The 19,085-nt window shown below is 33.7% G+C and overlaps 2 protein-coding genes across 2 annotated transcripts; one reads left to right on the top strand and one right to left on the bottom strand.

The window, feature by feature from the left end:
- Nucleotides 1-6,150: 6,150 nt before the first annotated feature.
- On the bottom strand, nucleotides 6,151-8,782 carry LOC131603983 (probable clathrin assembly protein At4g32285). The gene has a single exon (XM_058876470.1). It carries the CDS (start codon nucleotides 8,634-8,636, stop codon nucleotides 6,660-6,662), a length of 1,977 nt encoding a protein of 658 aa, XP_058732453.1. The 5' UTR covers nucleotides 8,637-8,782; the 3' UTR covers nucleotides 6,151-6,659.
- A 3,756-nt stretch (nucleotides 8,783-12,538) lies between these two features.
- LOC131633438 (BRAP2 RING ZnF UBP domain-containing protein 1) lies at nucleotides 12,539-18,578 on the top strand. The gene is made up of 11 exons (XM_058904157.1): nucleotides 12,539-13,017; nucleotides 13,175-13,283; nucleotides 13,516-13,630; nucleotides 13,767-13,864; nucleotides 15,095-15,201; nucleotides 15,368-15,623; nucleotides 16,156-16,209; nucleotides 17,461-17,604; nucleotides 17,675-17,739; nucleotides 17,885-17,939; nucleotides 18,026-18,578. Exons 1-11 carry the CDS (start codon nucleotides 12,743-12,745, stop codon nucleotides 18,182-18,184), a joined length of 1,437 nt encoding a protein of 478 aa, XP_058760140.1. The 5' UTR covers nucleotides 12,539-12,742; the 3' UTR covers nucleotides 18,185-18,578.
- The last annotated feature ends 507 nt before the right edge of the window (nucleotides 18,579-19,085 follow it).

Raw genomic sequence — 19,085 nt, 5'->3', positions numbered from 1 at the left:
CTAGCAAAACTTTCATATTTTGCTTGTGCATAATTGGTTATTGTCGTAGCATAATCGGTTATGGATTTGATAGAGCTTTTCCAAAATTTCATTTTCCTATCTTTTTTTACTATAAAAGGAGTTCTTGTGCTCATTTTAAAACACACAAGTTTTATGAAAAGTATTTCTCCCCTACTCTCACCTTGCTCGAAAAATTTTCATACATATTTCATATAATTTTAGTATTGAGAGAATGACTTCTTAAATAGATAATCGTGTTATTCGCTGATGTAATTTATAATATGTAACTATAATACAAAGAGAGCAATTTTCTCTTGAACTAATTTTACAAAGGTTGCAAGCTGAACCTAATATAAAAGCTTGGCGTAAGAGGTTGTGTTGATAGTTGAAATTTAAAGATTATATCCTTGGGGACTGGACGTAGATCTTCTGGTTTGGCACAATCAGAATAAATCTAGTGTGTCATTTCTTTATTCCTTAACTCTATATTTTCGTGTATCGTCTTTTCTACTATCTTCTTCTCCATCTAATCTCTTCTTAAAAGTCTTTGGAAAAATCGTGTTACTTAATTAAGTTTTGAAAACTTTTTGTATCACAATTTACTTTCACTCTTGTGTTGGAAGTAATTTGATCAACAAGTTGCATTAAATCATAAGTTTTGTTTAAAAATTAATCGTCTTAAAACGTAGGATGAATTTAAACAATTCATTAAACAAACTCACATTTTTCAACGGTGATATGTATGTTTACTCGAAAGAGAAAACTAATATTTTTTATTGAAGAGATTGACTCTAATATTTGAGACACTCTTACAAATAATTCTTTTGTTCCCACACATCAAGTTAATAATGTGGCAGAAAACAAACCTAAAAATTTATAGAGCAAAGAGAATAAAGAAAAAAAATACTTTATGTATTAATGAATTTGTTTGTGTATCACACTCTAATATTGCAAAAGAAATGTGAGATACCTTTTAAGTTACCCATAAAAATACAACCGATTTCGAATTAAAAAGAGTTAGGATGAACATAATAATCCATGAATATGCATTGTTTATAATGGAAACTGAAAAAAAATATTCAAAATATTAAAAAAAATTTCATTCAAATAGGAGATCACTTAACTACATTTTCTAAATCTAAAGAGTCATCTTCTACGAATTTTTCTGCTTTGTTTCATAAATTGCAGAATATGAAATGGAACAAAACCGTCTTGCCAAAAACAAAGGTTATAAGAAACAGGAAACACTCACACTAAAAGTTAAAGAGGTCAAAGAATCAGAAAGTGTCGATAACATAAATTTTCTACTTGGTAAAGTTAAAAAGTTTATAAAACACGACAAAGAACTTCAAAATTTTCCTAGCCCGAGCATATTCTTAAGCCTATGATGTATGATGTGGATATCATTATCTCCGGCAGCACTTTTTAAGTGTTGCAGTCTCCTTCGATCTTGATGAACGACTGAAAATCTCAAATAAATATATGCTTTAAAGTGAAACTAAACTAGAGTAAGGAGAGAATGTATACCAAAGGATCTTAATCTTCTCTTACTTTTCAAAAAATGTATCATACTTGATATTTGAAGTAAAAAGAATTGCCTCAACAATTATATGGAATGAACTAAAGAGATAACAACAACATATATGTAAAATTTATGGAGTACGAAACTCCCAATGCTTTTGCTTTTATTTTTTGCATAGACCCTTGATATGCAGAAGTTACATTGAATTTGAATAATCAAAACTGAGTAAGATAAATGTATAAAAGAGGCAAAGCTCAAGTCAAAACCTGTTTCTTGTATACTCGATACATGAACCAAGCCTTATTTTAGAGGAACCAAATGTTTTAACAAGCCCATGTAAAATATATTTAAACACAAAAAACCATGTAAAAAATTATAATATACCTGTAACAAGCTTAGATAACCAGCAAGCTGTTTGGTGTCAGGATGAGATGCGGCATCAAGCGCCGTGTATTGCATCGTCAAAGCAGCCACTTCGCAAGCCCAACACGGGATCTCAAGGTCGCTGAAGAGAGTAAGATAGCAGACATCTATATAGTATGCAGTCTTGTCCGCAAAGAGAGTACATGCCACTAGATGTAACATGTACGCCCTAGCGGCAACCTAGTACCTCTCTGCATCGACAAGCTGCTGATAAACCTTCCTCAACTAAGACATCCTAAGGTGAAAGTCCTGAGTGTCACCAAACTCCTTGAGCATAGCCAGCTCATCAACCTCTAGCGCATCCATCACCATGTGCACCGCCTTCGACTGGTCCCTATGAATTGGTGTAAAAAATGTACCAGCTATCAGAAGGTGAAACAGGGAATGCACATCATCCAGAGTCATTGTCATCTCCCCGAATGGAAGATGGAAGGATGATGTCTCCGAGGGCCATCTCTCTAAAAAAGCTGATAATAGAGGGGAGTCCAACATCATCAGGGAGCATCCAGCAAAGTCCAATAAATGGAACTCTCGAACGATCCTCGCCACCTCCTCAGGCATCAGTCTCTTGGGGAAGTTCTTCAACTTCGACCCGTGAGAAGTGACCTTCAACACTGGGCGCTTCTGTAACAAAAAAAATACAATTAAAACACAATAGAATAAATCAAATTGCATAATAAAAATTAAGCAATGTTGCATACCTCGCCCTGCCATATCCTAAAGGCGACATGGTCAGCATATCCTGTCAAAACGGACCTGCCAAAAGATCCTCTGAAAAAGCCTTATTAGTGTGAACTGATGGCTCTGTAGATGCACCTGTAGTGGTGTCCGTATCATGCACCACCCGCTCCTCAGCAACCCCCTCATCAGCCAAAGTCACCCGCTCCTCAACTCTAGCCACCTCCTCATCAACAACAGGTACATGCTCCTCAACTCTAGGTACCCCCTCATCAGCAACTCCCTCCCCAGCAATAGCCACCGACTCCTGAACAACAACCTCTGCAACCTCATCCTGATGCACAGTAGTGGAAGCTCTACCACCCCGACGCCGAGGTGTAAGGAACCCCCTACCCGCCTGCTCAGCCCTCCTTTCCGATTAGGGTTTAGGGTGCTACGCTTCCATCACGTAAGACTGACGTACCAGCCTCATCAGCATCAGCCCGAGCACGAGCATCGGCTCTATCGATGCCCCGACCCGCAAAAGTACCATCACTGCCTCTAGTCCTCACTGAAAAAAATTAAAAATATAAGAAATATAGCATTTAAAAAAAAAAGAAATACCGGAAATTTCAAAATTTACGGTACTGGAGAAAATACCGTAAATTTCAAAATTTTATAAAGATACCGGAAATTTTGAAATTTCCGGTACAAAATACCGTAAGTTTTAAAATCTCCGGTATAAAATACCGAAAATTGTAAAAAATACCGGAAACTTACTTGTTTTCGCGAAATTTCCGATACGCTGCACAAATTTCCGATATCGCTCAAAGATTTGAAATTTCCAGCTATTGGCGCAGATTTCAAAAAATTTGATAAATAATTTTTGTTGGATATTTTGGTCTTTTCAACTATTTTGGAGGGTGCCAGGGATAATTTAGAAGGTGGCAAGACAAAATCTCAATAAAATGGGATACAATAGTACAAATTATAGTTAGTACGCTTGTCTGATTTGGGATGAATAAACTCATTCGTCAATGAATAAAAATGTTACACATAATTTTTATTGAATAATAAAAAATATTACAATTGCATAGAACAACGCTCTGAAAATTACAATTTGATGAAATAAGTTTAGGAAATTTTCATTTCAAGGGGTCTAACCTAATAAAATTAGCCACTCTTGTTACAACAATTTATAACACAGAGAATTTAGATGAATGATAAATGACTTTACTATAGTTCTATGGGCTCAGGCTACGACGTAATAACTAATAAGTCTCACGTAAGCAAGCATGTTTTTCCGTTTCAAATTATTCAGAGGGGTTTTGAATCCCCAGAAAAAATAAGCATGCTAAATATTTAATGATCAGTGGCAAACAGTAAAAAAAACTTTAAAATAGCGGGGATTTTAACCCCATAAAACAAATCCCTGTTAAAATTACACTTTTTATTAAAAGTTACTGTTTATTAAAAGTTTGAAATAGGGGGGTTTTAAACCCCCTCAACATACTAAAAAGTAAAAAAAAAAAACTGAAATTCACGTTCTCACTGCAGACGCCACAAATTTTATGTAATTAACATGTTTTAATGATGCCAAAAACGAATAAACTATGCTATCATAAAATATAAACTGTCATAAATATTGTCAAATAATGAAGAAAAACTATCTTAAATTAAAAATAAAAAATTTCTAATAGTTGGATCAAACAAAGATCAAATCCAAATGAAGAATATCAAGAATCGAACTTGACTGTTGAATGCACACCATCTTATTGGAAACTAAGTTTAATATCTTTCTAAGATCAATTATATAAAATAAATGTGTTACTCTCTAAATATTAAAATCATACACAACTCACTAAATATTTCTCAAGTCTTTGTCTCTTTTCAATTTCTTCTTAAAAACACCTTCCAACTAGCCAAAAGCTTTTTCAAACAAAGCCATGTCAATTAGGAAGGGTTTGTTATCAATTATTAAGAGAAATTTAATCTAGCAAAAACTTTTATTTTTTGCTTGTATATAATTGATTATTGTCATAGCATAATCGATTATGGATAAGATAGAGCTTTTCCAAATTTTTAAAAATCGCTATATTTTTTTACTATAAAAGGAGGCATTGTGCTCATTTCAAAACACATAAATTTTCTAAAAAATATTTCTCCCATACTCTCACCTTGCTCGTAAATTTTCATACATATTTCAGATAATTTTAGTATTGAGAGAGTGACTTCTTAAATAGATAATTGTGTTATCCACTGATGTAATTTCTGATATGTAACTATAATACAAAGAGATAAATTTTCTCTTAAACTGATATTATAAAGGTTGCAAGTTGAACCTAATATAAAAGCTTGGCGTAAGAGGTTGTTGATGAACCAAAGATAAAAATTCAAGTTGATAGTTAAAATTTAAAGATTGTATCCTTGGGGGCTGGACGTAGGTCTTGCTGTTTGGCACAATCAGAATAAATCTAGTGTGTCCTTTCTTTATTCCTTAACTCTATATTTTATCCTATCTTCTTCATCTAATTCCTTCTTAAAAGTTTTTGCCATTTATTCTAAAAAAAATATATAACTTTTACACTTGAAATAAACACCCCTATAAAATTTAGAAAAATACATAGGATATGATAACAACCTGTAATAATAAATAAATAAAAATAAATAGAGAAAGTGATGCACATGTTGGAAACCAAAGACTCATCTACTTAAAAGAAAATAAAAGTTTTGAAAACTTTTGTATCACAATTTACTTCACTCTTGTGTTTGTAGTCATTTGATCAACAAGAGTCATTAGATCATAACTTTTGTTTAAAAATTAATCGTCTTAAAATGTAGGATGATTTCAAATGATTCATTAAACAAACTCACATTTTTCAACGGTGATATGCATGTTTATTGAAAAGAGAAAACTAATTTTTTTAATGACGACATTGACTCTAATATTTGGGACACTCTTAAAAATAGTTATTTTCTTCAAACACATCAAATTAATGATTTAACAGAAAACAAACCTAAAAATTTATAGACTAAAGAGGATAAAGAAATAACACTGTACAATTTAAAAGTTAAAACTATCATCACTATAATTTTAAGTATTAATGATTTTTTTTTATCACACTGAAACATTGCAAAAGAAATGTGAGATACCTTTTAAGTTACCCATAAAATTACAACCAAATTAAAAATAGGATGAACATAATAATCCATGAATATGCATTGTTTATAATGGAAACTGAAAAAAATATTCAAAATATTGAAAAATATTTCATTCATATAGTAAATCACTTAACTACAGTTTCTAAATCTAAAGAATCGTTTTCTACGAACCGTCTTACTAAAAGCAAATATTATGAGAAAAAGGAAACACTCACACTAAAAGTTAAAGAGGTCAAAGAATCATAAAGTGACGAAGACATAAATTTTCTACTTTGTAAATTTAAGAAGTTCATAAAACACGGAAAAGAACTTCAAAATTTTCCTAGCCTGAGCATATTCTTAAGCCTATGATGTATGATGTGGATATCATTATCTCCCGTAGCACTTTTTAAGTGTTGAAGTCTCCTTTGATCTTGATGAACGACTGAAAATCTCAAATATATATATGCTTTAAAGTGAAACCAAATGAGAGTTAGGAGAGAATGTATGCCAAAAGATCTTAATCTTCTCCTACTTTTCAAAAAATGTATCATACTTGATATTTGAAGTAAAAAGAATTGCCTCAACAATTATATGGAATGAACTAAAGAGATAACGACATCACATATGTAAATTTGTGGAGTATGAAACTCTCAAAGCTTTTTGCTTTTATTTTTTGCATAGACCCTTGATATGCAGAAGTTACATTGAATTTGAATAATCAAAACTCAGTAAGATAAATGTATAAAAGAGGCAAAGCTCAAGTCAAAACCTGTTTCTTATATACTCGATACACGAACCAAGCCTTATTTAAAAGAAACCAAATATCTTAAACCAAACTCATCCTGGCTTGGACAGTTTGCCTCAACATTTTTTTGACAACCACACCCAAAGACACTTGATATTCCAAACAGTGTTAAAAAGGTGCATTGTAATAGCCTCCAGGTTGTCCAATCCCACCAACTTGTGGCATTCCATAACTCATCATATCTTGTGAGGGCATTTCATAACTCATAGGTTGTGAACCAGGAGCATGACCTCCAACACTTGTTAAACCAACTTGACCTTGCATTCCATCTCTTCCATATTGTTGCCATAGGTGCTGTTCCTGAACAAGCAGATGCTGTTTCCTCTCCATTTCTGCTATTTGCACGTACGAAGGCGGCGGCACAGATAGTGATGCTGCAAATGGATCCTGTGTTCCTACAGCTTGCATTGTTCCATCTGGAGCAGGCAAAGCAAGAATCGGTGTTGCATTCCTACCAGCTCCTGGCAATGCCACACTACTATAACTTCCACCACTCATATCAGTTGAGTTCACATGCTGTCTCACAGCACCTTGATCATACATTCCATTCAGTAGAAGTGAATCAAAACCACCTCCCAGATCAGCCTTCGGTTTCAATAGATTACTGGTAGTTTCCACCAATGTCAATTCCCAATCCGCTTTCCCTATTTCATCCCCCGGTTTCTGCCATACCGTATTCACTTCAGATGGACTAAATTCCTCCCACAAACCATCTGTCTTAACTATCGAAGCTCCAGAGAACAATGCCATTTCAAGTTTATTACCTTGCTCATTGGCCAAAACATTATCATCATCTCTTAGATTCAATAAGTCACCCGTTTCTTGTAAAATGCGAGGTGCTTCTTTAGGCTCGGGAGCCAAAGGAGGCGATTGCGATTGAGGTATTGATTTCTTTGTCTCGAGAGCCAAAGGAGGCGATTGCGATTGAGGTGTTGAATTCTTTGTCTCAGGAGCCAAAGGAGGCGATTGCGATTGAGGTGTTGAATTCTTTATCTCGGGAGCCAAAGGAGGCGATTGCGATTGAGGTGTTGAATTCTTTATCTCGGATGCTGGAAGAGCCTTCAACTCATTAAAACCTAACTCTTGTTCTTTAACCAAACCTATTACCTTAACCTTTGGACTCTTTGTTCTATCACCCATTTCCTTCAAGAAACCATTAAGTGTCCCCAAAAGACTCTCAGGGATTCTCTGCACTTCAGGATACTCAGAGGATCTCGCAATTCCCAAATCCTTACACCAAGCATAAAAACCTGCTAACTCATCCATCTTCTTGGAAGCTCTAACATAAAACTCAAAAGCTTTCACACATTGCTCATACTCCATTTCCATAAACCTATCCATCAACACCCCCAACACATCCCAAATTTCCACATACACCTTAAAACTATCCCTCACAATATGATGAAGCGCAATCGACAACAACCTATTATTCTTCGCAGCCCCACTCGGTTTACAATCCAATACACAATTAAGAATCCGAAGCAAATGCTTCAACCTATCCAAAACCCTCTCGGCCGGCGTAACAGTAGTATCCCCATTCCTCTTCACAGAACCAAATTCACAATCACCAGATTCATCAACACCACCACCTCTCAACCCCCTCTTATAAGCCAAAAATCCAACCTTCTCATCAAGATACAACGCATAAACCCTAACAAAACTAGCATGATCCAACGAATTCGAATGCGCCTCATCTCTAAAATCACTCATATTAAAAATCCTCATCCCCTCACGTGATGCATGAACACGAACAATCTCATCCTCAAACGTAGGATGCCGATCAGTCAAAAACCTATGAACAAGCACAAGCGATTTAACCGCGACAATCCAATCGCGCGTTTTCGATAACCTTTTCGTGATCGAAATCAAACAAGCATTCACGTAGCTTTTAGAATAAGAAGTGAAATTGAAAATTTCTCTTACGTACTTATCATCCGCAGGAATTTCGTCATGGCTCGTTGCTTTCACGACTAGAACCTCAATGTGAGGAGCTATGTTTCCAGCTACTTTCGCTATGCTGATACTCGTTTGATCCTTCATTGCACCGATTGCTTTGCGGATTGTTCTTGAGGTTGATGATGGCATTTTGAATTTTGAAGAATTTTTTAAGAGTGTTTTATGAATCGAATATTGAGATTTGAGAGTGTTTTTTGATGGAAGAGAAATGATGAAATCAATGAAAGTGTGAAGATCTGAATGTGAGTGTGAAGAAGAACTGAACAAGTGTTACGTTACTGCGTGAGAGTGCGTGCATGCGTGTGTTATAACGTGTTTAAATAATATATTTAATTAATGCTTTTTCCATAAAAAATTAATTAATTACGTGGAAAGTCAAGACGAAAACAAGGAAAGTGATTACCAAAACGCGTAACGATATTTGGTATGGAAATGGAATGCGTCCATTAATATGTACAGAATACATGTATTATCTTTTGTAAAAACAATTATGAATTATTTTATTTTATTTTATTTTGGGAGATTTTTTTATTTTACTTTATATTTTTGAATATTAGTCAACTAAAAATTCAAATATTGTAAATTGGATTGTTTACTATTAGAGGTTTTCCTTTTATTTGAAAATGAAAATTTTAGTTGTATGTTTTCCTTTTATAATTTGAGAGTTATCTGTAATTATTATTTAACATTTTTTTTTGAATATTTACTAATTAAAAATATGATAAATTTGTTTGTTTGTGTCTTTAGTAAATTAGTTTAAATAGTCTTTGTTTGAGTGTGTTATTCGTTTGTCAATTTTGCCCATAGGTTATTAATAGAAGTTATATTTGTATGGTCTAAAATGACAATTTGTTTAATTTTTTATTTAACAAATAACATATTAGTAAAACATGTCTTTTATTATCTGAGGATATAATTTTCTCATGATTTCAAATACGTATTATGTTTAAGAATGTTGATTTTTTTTCTATTTTTTATTTGTCAATTATTTATTGGTATCTTTTTGATAATATGCTAGTTATATATTTATATTGATCTTTTTATTTTTATAGTTATCCTTTAGCGATTTATTTTATCAAAATTATTTTAAATTATTTTTTATTAGATAAATATTATCTGTGCATAACGGTATAAATTTATCAAGGTTAAATTTAAAATTTAAAATTCACATTAAACTAGAATTTTATTTATCTTATTATCTAAATATCTTGAGTTTTAAATTTGATTTAACTTTAGATTAGTTGTTATTATTATTATTATTATTATTATTATTATTATTATTATTATTATTATTATTATTATTATTATTATTATTATTATTATTATTATTATTATTATTATTGTTATCTTGAGCTCTTATTATATACATATTACATGCTGAACCTGATATAAAACTTGGCGTAATAGATTATGGGTTGAATCGGATAAAAATTCAAGTTCATAGTGAAAATTTCAAAATTGCACACTTGAGAGTTGGATGTAGGCATTGTAGTTTTGGGCGTGTTCTTTCTTTATCCATTCAATTTATACTTTTGTCTATATTCTTCTATACTATTTTCTTCTTCATCTAATCTCTTCTTAACTTTTTTTTAAATATTTTGATTTAATCAAGATTTTTTTTAAATTTATATTATAATTTATCTCACTCTTTTGTTTGAAATCACTTGATCAACAAGTGTCATCCGATCATAATCTTGTTTTAAGACTAATCATCTCAAAAAGTAGAATGACTTCGAGCGATTCATTAAAGAAACTCACATCTTTTAATGGTGAAATATATGATTTGTTAAAAGTTAGAATCACTCTTTTGGTGGAAACATATAGTTTGAATGTAGACAGAGAGTGAGAGATAAAGATAAAGGAGAATAAGAGAGAAAGGTTACGGGTGAAAATTCTATGCATTAACATAGTCTAAAGATAGAAAATAACTACTTATAACCCGTTACAACTAAAAACAAAAAAAATTTCTTGACAGTGGTAACCGGTTATTGCAAATGTGTAACCGGTCACAGCCTCGAGAATTTATAATTTTTCAGCTTTTTGGTTACTTTTCAACACAATTGTAACCAGTTAAACTTTTGTGGTAATCGACTACAACACATCACTTTTTACTTAACACGCCACCTTAATTCAAGTGTTAAAAGTCTTCCATGCCCATGTTCATCTTCAACCTTTTGAACACTTCAATTGTGACCCCCTGGGTCAACAAATCAGCCACTTGGTCTTCACTTCTACAATGTCTCAATCTCAACTTCCCTTCACTAACAAGTTATCTCAAGTAGTGAAATCTCACCTCAATATGTTTGCTTCTCTCATGTGCAATTGGGTTCTTAGCAAGATCAATAACGAAAAGATTATCAACTATGAGCGTTATAACATCACCTTCATAGCTGTCCAGCTTCTTCAATAGATTAATCAGCCACACGGTTTGACACACACACAACAAAGAAGAATATATATTTGGCCTCACAAGACGAGAGTGCAACTACCAGTTCCTTCTTCGAACACCATGAGACTGATATTCCACCGAACATAAAGATTTATCCAGCTGTAGACTTTCAATCATCTTTACCTCCGCAATAATTGAAATTGATAAAACCGAGTTAATTGCATTTTTTTGCAAGTATCTGTTTAAGGAAAGACAATTCTGCATCCAATAGAAACTTTGACGTATCTTAGAATCCTCTTGGTTGCTGCAAAGTGAGACACCTTCAATTCTCCTTGAATCTTCACGATATTGACACTAATTGCCAAATTAGATCGCGTATTGCACAAGTAACACAAGGATTCAATCAACCTCCTATACCGAGTTGGATTGACCTTTTGCTCATCTTCATTCTTAGACAATTGTAACTTTGATTCAGCTGGAGTAATGACAACATTACACAATAATGCTCAATTTCAAACTTCTTCGATATCTCAAGAGCATTACATGGTTTAATGACTTTGCTATTCTATAATTTTAGTAACTTTGATTACTTTAATAAATGAATGGTTAAAACTATTTTAATTTTAAATACAAGAGATTGATTAATGAACTAAAATCATAAAAGTCATGAAATGGTAAAGTCACTCAAACCATTCTCTCTCATCCTTGAATGCAATTTCATTCTTCTTGACATGAGCACTACTTTTGGCCGATGTTCTTGGGATTCAAAAGTCTATTTGTGATTTATCAAAAAAAAAAATTCCATTTGTGACATCACCTTCATAGCTGTCTAGCTTCTTCAATAGATTAATCAACCACACGGTTTGACACACACAACAAAGAAGAATATATATTTGGCTTCACAAGACGAGAGTGCAACTACCAGTTCCTTCTTCGAACACCATGAGACTGATATTCTACCGAACATAAAGATGTATCCAGCTGTAGACTTTCGGTCATCTTTACCTCCGCAACACTTGAAATTGATAAAACCGAGTAAATTGTATTTTTTGCAAGTATCCGCTGCGGGAAAGAGAATTATGCATCCAATAGAAATTTTGACGTGTCTAAGAATCCTCTTGGTTGCTACTAAGTGAGACACCTTCAGTTCTCCTTGAATCTACTCACAATACTGACACTAACTGCCAAATTAGATCGCGTATTGCACAAGTAACGCAAGGATTCAATCAGCCTCCAATACCGAGTTGGATTGACCTCTTGCTCATCTTCATTCTTAGACAATTGTAACTTTGGTTCAGCTGGAATAATGACAACATTACACAATACTCCATTTCAAACTTCTTTAATATCTCAAGAGCATTACAATGGTTTAATAACTTTGCTATTCTATAACTTTAGTAACTTTAATTACTTTAATAAATGAATGGTTAAACTATTTTATTTTAAATACAAGAGATTAATTAATGAACTAAAGTCATCAAAGTCGTGAAATAGTAAAGTCACACAATCCATTCTCTTTCATCCTTGAATGCAATTTCATTCTTCTTGACACGAGCACTACTTTTGGCCGATGCTCTTGGGATTCAAAAGTCCATTTGTGAGCTTTACCTACTAAAATTTAGGTGTATTTTTTAAATTAACATTAACAAATGCACTAGAGAGAAAAATGAGACAAAATTGTGCGTAGAAATAAAGTCTTCCCTTATACAGAGATGTTGAATCGTTAGAAAGAACCCGCCAAACCCAAACTGACATTATGTTTTAATTTTTACACATCAAGCCCTTCCATTATTTTCATTTTCACAAATCGGACACAAATTTCTATTCTCCGATCAAGCGAGTCACGATGTTCTTTCTCCGAGTCCACTCAGTCGACGCCGAGACCACTCTCGATCCCGAAACCATCTTCTCAGCTCCCCAATCCCAAAACCCTAAATTCAGCGAACGCAGAGGCGTTCTCCATCTCTTCCGAACCGCTTCCGAATCCTCTCTACCTAACTCCACTTCTCTTTCCCTCCTCCTCTTCATCGTCGCCGTCCCCAATTACCTCTCCTTCGATGACTTCATTCGGTTCTGTGGACCTCACCTTCTCGATCATCTTCATCATCTTCTCTTCATCAGGTAGTTTCAATTCCGTTTTTGTTACTTCATTTTGCAAAGTTCTATTTCTCTGTTACTAAAACCTTGGTAATGGCGCACACTGCACTCTGCACTGCATTTTTAAGCAATGAAACCCTAATATATATCTTATCATTGATCGTTCATTTTGACCGGGCAGGAACGATGGGATGGAAGATAGATATAGTGTGTTGATTAGATTTGATGACCAGCTTGCTGCAGATGGATTTCATAGCAAATTCAATGGGAAGAAGTTTTCTCCGGGTGAGGTGAGTAATAGTGGGTTGCTATAAGTTTGTATTTACATTTTTAACGGTATTGGTATCGACACCTTTTGATGCTGTTTTGTCGCCGTAACAAACAGTTTTTTAAAACCTTGTATTTATGTGCATTTCTTCAATAGTTGATACCTTTGTCGTTTTTCAAATTTATTGGTCTTGCTTATTGTTACTTATCTCTCTCTCTTTCTCTTCCACTTTTCAAATGATGATCAAAATGTAGGCAGAGATATGCCATATTTTGTTTTTGCTTTCCGTGGAGTACTCAGAATGTGAAGAAGTCGCTGGGATTCCTCCTGCCGGTTGTATAGAAATACCAACTTGTCCAGTTTGCCTAGGTGAGTTCCATCTTTGTTGTGACCCTCTGTTCGCTTGAATCTTGCTGACTCTTTTTTTATTTGTTTGAGGCGATTGTGATTGTATGGATTGATATTTATGGCGATCGTGTCTTTTATTTTTCTGTTTGAATGCCAGAGAGACTTGACCCTGATACCAGTGGAATACTCACAACACTTTGTGATCATTCATTTCGATGCCCTTGTGTCTCAAAATGGACATATTTGTCTTGCCAGGTATGTAGGTTCTTCAGTGTATGATAATTGAAATCCTAGTTTGACATTTTATTACTCTTTAAAGTTTTGTTTGGTAATAGGTAATTTTGTTGTCCTTACACATTAACTTGTCCTTAAATCCTTAGATCATGGGTATTTGGTAGGTGATAATGATTCTTCATAAGAAGCCTGGTCATTCATCTGGCACAAATTTTTTAGGAATTATATTGGCTAACCATGATAATATCTTGAGCATTGATTAATTTGCCTCCTTTTGGATATATTTGAGTTTGAAAGTTTCTCACCTGATGCTGTTACTGCAAACTTGAAATCCATCATAGTTGAACTCAGCTTGTCACAAGCTCTTTGTTAACAATAATTCAAGAACATATTTGGATTGAATTCTATAACTTAATAATTATGACACTCTCTTGGAAATTTTGTTTGGACATCTTATAGCCATGTTAATACACTTTTTAAATCCCAAAATGAATGGTTTAAAAGGTAGCTGAATTTTTATTCATAGAAAAATAATTTGATCTTGCTTAAGCTCAAACTCTAGTAAAATAAACGGTGTAACATACGGGAACAATAGTTCCTACCAATTTTCTCCAACCTAGGAAAAGCATATGAACTTAGTCTTACTTCATTGTCGAGAAACGTAAGGGGGCTATCTTCTACAAAATTTATTTAGACATAGTTCACTTCCTGTTGGATGTGAAATATTGTCAAACCAAACGAGGCAAAATTGATTGAACATCTGGAAAGGTGTTCGAGTCACCCGTTCCAATTGAAATACCTGGCTGCGAGTTCCCCCCAAGCACTAGCCTTTGGCATCCTCCTCACGGTCAACATAACAACTTCAAACATGGCCAACTTATCATTGCACATTCCAGATATTAAAATCCACTTCGTGTATTTCCCCCCTAATTGTTAATTTGAAGTTGGGATGCAAGCATTCGTTGATCATTTTTTTTTCTCTAAAGAACAAGAAAGGACAGAAATTAGGGTGCCATCTCTGCAATAATGATTGCACATAGAATGGTTTTGTTTGAATAGTAGCGCAAACTCTTCGTCTGCATTTTATTAGTCTGTATTTTATTATTAGTTATATTTTTTAATGATTCGTTGACTGAAATTCATGTACGTCTTGGCTAGCTAATGCAATGGCTTTATTGGTAATGCATGTGGAAATATGATTGTATTGATGGAGAATACTATTGTAAAGAACTCGTGATGTTTATATTATAGGTCTGTCAATTCTGTCAACAACAGGACGAGAAGCAAGCCTGTTTTATTTGTGGAACATTAGATGATGTCTGGGTTTGTATGATTTGTGGATTCGTCGGATGTGGAAGGTAACCTATTAGCGTCAGTTCTTCAATTCCTACTGGTAATAACTTGTGTACAGAGCCCGAAGTTAATATGTTAAATAAAACAATCACAATTTATTGTTCTGAATAGGTTATATGTTTTTGTTTTGTCAGGGGAGACTTTAATACCATGGTTCTTTTTTTAATCTAGATATAAAGAAGGGCATGCTATTCGGCATTGGCAAGATACTCAGCATTGCTATTCTCTTGACTCTAAAACACAACAAATTTGGGATTATGTGGGGGACAATTATGTCCATCGACTAAATCAGGACCAATCTAAAATTGATGGCAAGTCAGAGGAGATGCATTTTCGCTGTATGTCCCAGGAAGGCGATTGTGACTCATGTGAATGTCATGAAGATTTAGAAGTTAATGGGGCCTTCTTTAACAGCAAAGTTGAAGTGGTATGTTTCTCATGGAAAAAAGTTTTTTCCGAAATGAGCGTCTCTAAAATGGGGAAGTTATGGTGTAGCTAGCCTTAACAGTTTAACATTAGAATGCACTTCAATATTAAATCATTGGTAGATACATCTTTACTTGCTCAGTGACAAGCTCACTTAAGCAGAGGTTATCTCTCTCACATATTGAACTCTTAATTTTATTTATGGCGACACTAGTTGGACAGATTAGTCTGAAACACAAACTTTTATGTGGTATGGTTTTGTTTACTTGAAACTAATCTCGGGCTTTATGCACGAGGCACTCAATACCTGTACTGTCATATAGACATAGAGATCAATCCATATATTTATTCTATAAAATGGGATGAAATGAAATGTCTAATAAGTAATCCCGTGTGATTATCAACACCGTTTCATGGCCTAATATCACTCATTTAATTGTTCACTGTATGGTATTCAATGTATCTTGTGCTCCCAAAAGTTTTCTTTATTCTTTCCCATGCTCTGTCACTGATTAATTGATGGACATGACCAGATTATGGATGAATACAATCGACTTCTTACATCTCAACTGGAAACTCAAAGACAAGTAAGTTAACTCTACCATCCTTGAAACTTTTTCATTGAGGGGTTAAAATAATTCTGTAAACATGAAACTCTGAATTTGGATTATACACCTATAGATTATTCATGTCGTTAACTATGCTGAAAATTACCAGTTTCTTTTACTCTTTTTAGTAATTTAAACTTATAAATCTATTTTAATTTTTTGTTACATATTTGAACCGAAATATGATGTTTATATTGTCAGATTCTATAAAATGTCAAGTTAAATACCAAAATAAGCTTATCTATCTTAAAAATCCTATGAAAATAAGCTGAAAACAACTTATGAACAATGACATAAGTTGTTTTCGTAAGTTATCATAAACAAATAGTCACACTAAACCCCAGGGGTTGGCCCGATGATGAAGACTTGGATCCTGAGAGCGTGCTCCTCTCAAGGTCTCATGTTCGAATCCCGCTAGGTGCTAACAATTCCTGTATTGAGCCAAGTTCATATACAAAGCAAGCAAAGCTTTAAATGGCCCCCTCAGCAAGTGGACGGTGGGATTGGTCCCCTTGGATTAGTCGGTCGCAAGGCCGGATACCAAGAGTTTGTTTGGATTAACTTACTTGAGCTTACCTAGTGACATGAGTTTTGTGAGACTATTTTTTTTAGGTCTCATGTTTGAATCTCGCTAGGTGCTAATAATTCCTGTATTGAGTCAAGTTCATATACAAAGCAAGCAAAGCTTTAAATGGCCCCCCAGCAAGTGGACGGTGGGATTGGTCCCCTTGGATTAGTCGGTCGCAAGGCCGGATACCAAACTTTAAAAAAAATAGTCTCACAAAACTCATGTCACTAGGTAAACTCAAATAAGTTAATCCAAACAAACTCTTGGTATCATTGGTATTTTACCTCGTTAGTCTATTTAAACATAAATCGAATGACTAGTTTAAATATGTTTAAATGAAATAGACTTTTTAGTAAGCTAGCTAACAGGCCAACTGGACTTTCAAAAAGACAAACTCGGGCTTTAAAATAAGCTTTTGACACACTACAAGCCAGACCTAGGTCTTGATTTTTTTGACAGGTTAGACTTAAGCTTGATAAATCCTATCTCGGTCCAGCCTATTTCTACCCCTAATCGGAAGTGATGTAATTTCTAGCCTGGTTGTCAGTATCAGGTTGCTTTCACTTATGATGAAAGACTTTGGGATAGTTGCTATGATACTATGTGGTAATATGGTGTCATGTTTGTGAAATCTGATTATCTTTATACCATTTTTGTTTTAGTATTATGAATCCTTACTAATAGAAGCAAAAAGTAAAGCAGAAAGTTCCATATCTGAAGCAGTGGAGAAAGCCGCAACGTCTGGAATGCTGGATATCCAAAATGAACTAGAAAAGTGTACTGAAGAAAGAAATGCTGTTGCTGAGGTAACTTCTCTCCTACATTTTAAAATGTTTGCTCGACCTCTACCATTTATACGCTTCATTCTTCCCTTAGGTTAATCGGAAGCTCATTAAAAATCAAGAATCGTGGCGAGAGAAGGTTAAAGAAGCTGAAGACCGGTAATTATATTACCACTTAAGCTACCATTTGTTTGAAATAAAGTCAGATGCTTACATAACTTATTAAGATGTTAGTGAAGTTGTTTTTTTTCTTTGATTACTGCTGCACCATGTTCTCATTACATGTTTATATATGATCATTTAGAGAAGCTGCATCAATGAAGTCGAAGAATGAGAGGATACTTGATTTGGAGGAACAGGTATTAAAATTCCCTTCATTAATAATTTGTATAGAAGCATTCCAGGATAATTGTTCTCTGACGGTGTTAAGTTACTATACAAACAGATAAGAGATATCACTATTTTTCTAGAAGCACAAAAAACAATTGAGAAGATGTCAGATTCAAATGGAATAAAGGAGGGAACAGTCTTACCAGTGGTTCATGAGGAACCTTCTCCTGGAAACAGCAAGAGAAACAGAAAGCTTGGTCGGAGGAGGCATTAGTTGTAACCTCAACTAGAACTCATTGGAATTTATTGATATGTCTAAATTTTGGGATGGAAGACCACTGATACAATTCGAAATTATTATGGTAATTGACTTTGCTCCTACATAAATGTCTTTTATTTCAACTCCCAATGCAACTTGCTTGCTTTGTGAAGGACACTGGGGCAATGGTTCCCAGATAGGGGTTGCTCATTGTAACTATGCCAAGTAATGAGAATTCCCTTTGGGGCTATGATTCCCAGATAGGGGTTGCTCATTGAAACTATGCCAAGTAATGGGAATTCTCTTTTGTACATATGAGAAAGATATAGTAGATAAGAAAAGTAGATGAACCTTTTAAAAAAAAAAAAATCATCTGAGATCATACTTAATGGTATGTTAACTTTTTTAATACTGTTCAATAGCATTTTAAAAAAGGAATTGCTTATGCCACTTGAAAAGTACCCCAAGAAAATTTAAGACTTCGGAAGTGCATTTTGAATGCACTCTTTTCACACCAAAATATGTTCTAAATTGAGTCTCACCTTAAATTTTTTCTCAAAATCTAGTCCCTTGACATAATACGGAATGTATTTTTGTATTCATACCGAACAATAAATTGATTTTGTTTTAGAAATACACTAATGTAATTGATGATAAATTATAACTATAAAATTTTATATAAATTAAATCATACACCCATTAAATAATATAAAAATGTCATATAAATAAATAAATTTGAAATCTGTGAAAAGAAATAAATTGTGAAAAATAAATAGTTAAAGAAAGAGAGAAGACACAAATTATACAAGTTCAATTGTTGTTACCAAAATTGACTGTGACTAAGAAAATGAATTATTAAATATTTAATTATTTAAAATAACTAATTTAAGTAATTTAATAAATATAAATACAATCT

The sequence above is a fragment of the Vicia villosa genome, linkage group LG1 (assembly GCF_029867415.1).
Source record: "Vicia villosa cultivar HV-30 ecotype Madison, WI linkage group LG1, Vvil1.0, whole genome shotgun sequence".
Lineage (NCBI taxonomy): Eukaryota > Viridiplantae > Streptophyta > Magnoliopsida > Fabales > Fabaceae > Vicia > Vicia villosa.
Note: the sequence above shows the minus strand (reverse complement) of the source record. Positions and strands in the feature narration are given on the sequence as shown.

What these genes read in the sequence shown, in the direction of transcription:
- LOC131633438 (XM_058904157.1), top strand. Translation starts at nt 12,743, where the DNA reads ATGTTCTTTCTCCGAGTCCACTCAGTCGACGCCGAGACCACTCTCGAT. An exon ending in AGAAGTTTTCTCCGGGTGAG is followed by an intron (nt 13,284 to 13,515) that starts GTGAGTAATAGT and finishes ATCAAAATGTAG; the next exon opens with GCAGAGATATGCCATATTTT. An exon ending in AAAGAAATGCTGTTGCTGAG is followed by an intron (nt 17,605 to 17,674) that starts GTAACTTCTCTC and finishes TTCTTCCCTTAG; the next exon opens with GTTAATCGGAAGCTCATTAA.
- LOC131603983 (XM_058876470.1), bottom strand. Translation starts at nt 8,636, where the DNA reads ATGCCATCATCAACCTCAAGAACAATCCGCAAAGCAATCGGTGCAATG.